The sequence below is a fragment of the Chrysochloris asiatica genome, unplaced genomic scaffold, assembly GCF_000296735.1.
Source record: "Chrysochloris asiatica unplaced genomic scaffold, ChrAsi1.0 scaffold00031, whole genome shotgun sequence".
NCBI lineage: Eukaryota > Metazoa > Chordata > Mammalia > Afrosoricida > Chrysochloridae > Chrysochloris > Chrysochloris asiatica.
Window position 1 is genome coordinate 12,070,692 of NW_006408549.1, and position 5,901 is coordinate 12,076,592.

At 40.6% G+C, this 5,901-nt stretch overlaps 1 protein-coding gene across 1 annotated transcript in view; it reads left to right on the forward strand.

Moving 5' to 3' along the window:
- The window catches only part of LOC102819969 (protein CBFA2T1-like), a 225,340-nt gene that overhangs the window by 186,755 nt on the left and 32,684 nt on the right, over positions 1 to 5,901 (forward strand). Inside the window, 1 exon segment of the mRNA XM_006859256.1 lies at positions 2,944 to 3,134. Coding sequence (XP_006859318.1) covers positions 2,944 to 3,134 — 191 coding nt within the window.

A 5,901-nucleotide genomic window follows, 5' to 3' on the forward strand; every position in this document is an offset into this window, starting at 1 on the left:
TTCTGCCTCAAATTCCCCCAGCTGTAAGCCTCCCAACCTTCTAAACATTCCTTTATATGTGGTTCAGAGTTCTGGGACCATCCCCTGAGCCTGCTTGGTCGGGTATTCTGTGTTGTTGCTGGTGGAGCTCTGTAGTGCAATTCCACCCGATCCGCTATCATGTTTGTTCGCCTCAGGATCTTTGTTTTTTATGTAAACATTTATTGCTGTAAGTTTCACTCTGAGTCCTATGTTTGCTGTGTTCTCTGGTTATTGCCTGCTACCTTCCTTTCTGTCTCTGCCATAATGTTTTTAGTCAGAAAATCTCCACCCAGTTAGCCTTCTTGAGGGCGGGCCATTCCCCTCTGGGTTTGCCTGAGATTTCCTTCCCTGCTGTATGTTGCTGTTAAATGCTGTGGGGTCAGTTCTGACTCATAGAAACCTGTATAGTGTTTCCAAGGAGCAGCCGCTGGGTATGAACAGCTGACCTTGTGGTTAGCAGTCTAGTGCTTATCCAACAGCGCTGCCCCAGGATTTCCTGCTTTATGGGGTCTACTTATATGTGATATGGCATTCAAGGGAAGCATGGGCAGATTTTCTTCCGTTTCAGGAGGAGGAGGGACTGGCACTCCTCCAAAGGACCTCTGAGAGATTTGTCTTGTTTTCGTTTCATGCCTTAGTGGCCCTGGTTGGAGATACAGTCTTTACTTCAGTAACCTCCCTCCTCCTGGCTCCATGGTAGGCAACCTTCTGTAGGAGTTTGTATCAGTTCAGCTGCCAACAGTTACCAATTGTAGGAGTGGTACTGAACAGACACCACTGTCGCTGTTAGATCCTGCCCAGTACTCTATTGGCTGTAGTTATAGCTTCCACTCAAGATGCCGGTTTCCTACTACACAGCAACCTCAGTTAGCATCAACTGGAAAGGGGAGCAGTCAGATGTAAAATGATCCTCAGGAAGATCTGTCCTCTTGGCTTCAGAGGCCTGAGCTATGGGATGATTGACTATGCGAGCAGATTCCACTGTGGAACCTTCTGTATCAGTTTGCAACAGTTGTCAGGTGGTGTAGGGGGTATCACTCTGGTCAGAGCCTCATGGAGTTTTACCTTGTTACTATCAGATTCCCCCTCCTGTAGACTGTTGGCTGTGAGTGTAGTTTCCTAACTCACAGCAGCCTCAGTCAGCAGTCCTCAGCACCAACTAGAAGTAGGGGTTTTTGTTGTTTTTGTTAAGTGCTGTTGAGTCGATCCTGATCCATAGTGACCCTGTCTGTATAGGGTTTCCAAGGAGCAGCTGTGGTGAGCTTGAACTGCTGACCTTGCAGTTCAAATGGCTTTGCAGTCAGGTGCATTAACTCACAGCACCACACCGGGACTCCAGAAGTAGGGGTAGATTAACTGAAATTGACCTTGAGGAAGGTCAGCTACAGAAAGCACTGGGAGGCAGGTAGAGTACTGACTTTGGAAGCTGTCTTCATTGCAGGGCCCTTCATAGCAGATTTGCTAGTGACAGAGTCCAGGTGGGGAAGGGCTTGGCATGCTCCAATCAGACCTCCAGGGAGATCTGTCTTGTTGCTATTAGAGCCTCTCCTTTAGTACGCTGTGTCTAGTAGGCATCTAGTATGCCTCCACTAGATAGATGCCTGCTTCCTAGCACAGAGCAGCCTCAGTCAGCAGTCCTCAGCACTGACTGAATGGAGGAACAGACAAATCAGAACTGACTCCCTGGGTGATCTGTACTATTGTTTTTAGAGGCCTGATAATGAAGGGGTACACAGGAAGGCAGGTGGAATGTTGACTTTGAAAGCAGACTCTACCGCATGTCTTTCTGTGCCGATTCTCAGTAGGCTTACAGCTGACTGTCTAGGTAGGGAGGTGCTGGTGTATTCTAAATGGATGTCTGCTTTGTCAATTTTAGGGTAGGAGCTTGAGGTTCTTTTCTTTGTACAGGCAGGGGTGTGGTGATTAGGGAAGAAGGCTCTTCTGAGATCACTAAGCCAGTTCTCAGTAGCCAGTAACCTATGTGACTGTGGTGGGGCACGGGCAGTAGAAGAGCAGTTTTCTTACTGTATGTGACTTGCTGATTTGTAGATTCTTGCCTGTCTGCATTTCTCCAGTGTTTTCCTCCGCTCCTCCTTTCAGAGTCCCTCAAAGTCAAATACTATTTCCTTGTATGTCTTGTTGTATTGGGGGAAGAAGGGGGAAGGCTTCAAAAGTTCATGGAAAAATGGAATGAAAAGATAGTGGATTTTTTTCACAAATATTTTGAAACCCCCTCACATTTGTGAGGGAGCATCCAACAATGGTTTGTTTATGCTGTCATCTTTCCGGAATTTATGTTTCATTTTCACCAGCTAAATTATTATTTGTACTTACATATGTGTATGTGTGAAATCTATTCCCTTCAATTTTTTTTTCTGTAAGTTTTACCCATATATTTCTCTGATCCTATCAACCTACTGGAGTCTTGGTGTGGTGCTGTGGGCTAATGTGTCAGACTGCAAAGTCATTTGAATTACAAGTTCGATGATTTAAGCTCACCAGCTGCTCCTTGGAAACCCTATATGGGGTCCCTTTGGGTCGGAATAGACTCAATGACACTTCACAACAACAACATCAACCTACTGCATTATAGGGAACAATCTTCTTTGTTATTATCGAGGTTCATTGTGGCTTTTGTCCTTTATCTATTTAGTCTCAGAATGATTTCTGTATGCAGTAGATTAACTGAAAGTTGTGTAATATTTAAAGACACATTCCAGAAGCACAGTTTAAGGAAAAATCTCACCTTTAATTTTATTAATTGAATTTCAAAAATCTATTCATAGACCCAGCCAGAATTGCTGATCATTTTGATGAGCAGTATAAGTATCCTATAGAGATCTCTAAAGAGCTATAGGGATCCCAAATTCTAAGCTAACAGAGAGATGTTCTTTCTTCTGATTTGGGCTGACTGGCACACAGAGGAGGCTGTCAATGAAGTGAAGCGCCAGGCGATGACCGAGCTGCAGAAGGCCGTGTCCGAGGCCGAGCGGAAAGCCCACGACATGATCACAACAGAGCGAGCCAAGATGGAGCGCACGGTCGCTGAGGCCAAGCGACAGGCGGCAGAGGATGCACTCGCAGTTATCAATCAGCAGGAGGATTCAAGTGAGGTAAGGAGTTCGCTAGAGCTTCCACATTGAAGACAACAGTGTTCACACATTCTCTTTTGGTTCATAAATAGAAGCAGATATTAGACATGTTTTATACCCCAACATTTTTTTGAACAATTTTTTTGAAATAGTTTGGGGAGTTGAAATTGACTAAGAGCTGATCCAATTATGTTTTTAAGTAAAGATTTAAAGGAAAAACTTGAAAAAAAAATGGTTTTTAATATGTGGTGGATAACAGGTTAAAGTGAAATTCTTATAATTTCACTCTAGAGACTTTAAACCATGATATGTGTGTTTGTGTGCACAATGTCTTGTGTTGGTACCTCAGTGCTAGCATATATATGTATGGTTTCCAACCTAAAGGAACGGATTTCATAGAGATAATTTGTGTCAATTGCGGCCTCCAAATCCATATTGCATACCTAGAATTGAACCATAGGTTCTAAGTTCTAATGCCAAAGCAGTGTTTGCTTCAATGAAACATTTCTACAAGGTGTTGTGTATAGTATTTATTTCCATGTTATTTTCATGGTCATGTCATAGCTTAACATTGCTGCCAGAGAGAGTATTTAGTATTACTGTGGGATAAACATATGCACACACACAGCTTAAGTGGCTCTTTTACAAGGATCTGGGAAGTCACTAAAATGTGATGTATATAAGAGAATTGCATGCTAACATATAGCTTATAAATGCGGAGCCATGCAGTAATGATCCATATTAATTAAGACAGCGTCAGAATCTCTTAACGCCAAAGTAACTTTCAATAAAGCACTCCATTAGAGTCACATCAAGCTGACCTAGCAAAAGCATGAGCTGATAAATCAATGGTCTACTAGAATACATATCTATAATTTGTGTGTGAGAGTAAGGATTTAATTTGAACCAGGCTTCCCTGTAGATGAAAGACCCTGCGGGAATCACTCGATGCCCAGAGTTTCTATTTAATGTGTTACAGATGAATAACAAGGGGACAAAAGGAATTGATTTTCAACATTTGAAAATTTCTAGGAAAACAGGGACAAAGGAAGTTTATCTACCCTTTAACTGCTGACTTTTCTATTGTTGAATTAAACTTTATTGGCATCTTGCAGCTAAGATATATAAGGACCTTGTTTTTTGTTTCTTTAGTTTTAAGAGAACCTGTCTTGCTCTATTCAAGTTGGAAATACGGTGAGGCTCAGTTGTTGTCCTCATTAAAACATTATAACTTTCCATGTGAACATTTTAGGGCTATTAAGTATGTTAAGAGTATTTTGTAGGTCAGTAAATTCTAAAGATAAGTATTCAGGAAGAAACTGAATTTAAGGCTTTGTATCTTTGTATTCTATAAGTAACTTGTTGCATTCCTTTAGTGTTTGTAAGTTTTGTACCTTTATTCTTAAAACCTATGCAGAAAAGTATATGATCTTGATGTCATTGTTTACTATGATCAAAACAGAGTTTATCAAGTTAGAGGGATGATAAGTAATAGATACAATGCAATTATGTATAAATAATCTTTATTTTTTTATTTTTCTTTTCAACTCTTTTGGGGACTTAATCTTTAACATAGTTGATTTGAATACTGTTTTCCATGACATTTTTCCAAGACGTTAAAAATTGACTATGTTAGAGGAAAATGTTTAGAATTCAGAAGGCCACATTTAACTCTTGCACCCATTTCTTTCACCTTGAAGGAGCCACTAAACCGCTAAAAACTTTAGTGTCATCTAGATGTGAGAATTAGTAACAGAGTATCATATAGTCGAAGGCTTAAACATAAGGTTACCATTTTAGGAAATATGATAATTTTACCATTTTTTAAGGTGAGGAAAAACTGAAATGCTTATGAGTTAATTTAACCAGCTGAAGTTACATGGCTAGTAAATGGCAGAATCTAAGCTTGAACTCAGTTTGCTCTCAGGCCTTGTACTGTTATTTCTTTGCATAAGAATAATCATGATAACTTTTTGGATGCTGACAAAGACAGTTTTTGTAACTTGGAGAGGTGTGAGCTATTGAAGAACTCTTTTTCTCAAAAATCAGGCAGATACTTTCCTGGTAATAAAAAAGGAAGGAAGATTTCATTTACTGAATAATGCTGAAATTCCTCTAGATTGGAAAAGAAATTTGTATGCACATATAAAAGCAGTTTGACCAAGAAATATTATGAACTCTTCCTAGAAGCCTTGATGCTCTGGAATAATTTGTGTGCCTGACTCAGCTCAGTACCTTTGCCCAATGGATCACTTGAATTTTTTTTTAAAAAAAGGAGCTCTTTGCTTTTCATTTATGAGAAAGGTGAATTGTTTTTCTGCATCTGACCTTCCCTCACACTGAGTATTGTGCGCCTCTTAATAGGAACAGCCTGAAAACAACCATCTCAACAGTGATGGTGAAATAACATACACCCTTCCCAGACAGAGCCAGAACACCTCTGACATTCTTGGGCTGGAATGTTGTTGTTAGCTGTCATTGACCTGGCTCCCAACTCATGGTGACCCCCTGTACAATGGAACTAATTGCTGTCTAATTTTGCATTGTTCCTATGATTGCTTATGGATTTGATTAAACCATTGTAATCCATAGGGTTTTCATTGACCGATTTTCAGAATTTGCTTTCCAACCCTTTCTTCCTGCTCTGCCGTAGTCTAGAAGGTCTGCTAAGACATGTTCTTTATTATTGTTGTTGTTGTTGTTGTTGTTAAGTGCCATCGAGTCGGGTCCGACCCATAGCGACCCTGTACAGGGTTTCTGAGGGTGTAAATCTTTACAGGAGTAGAAA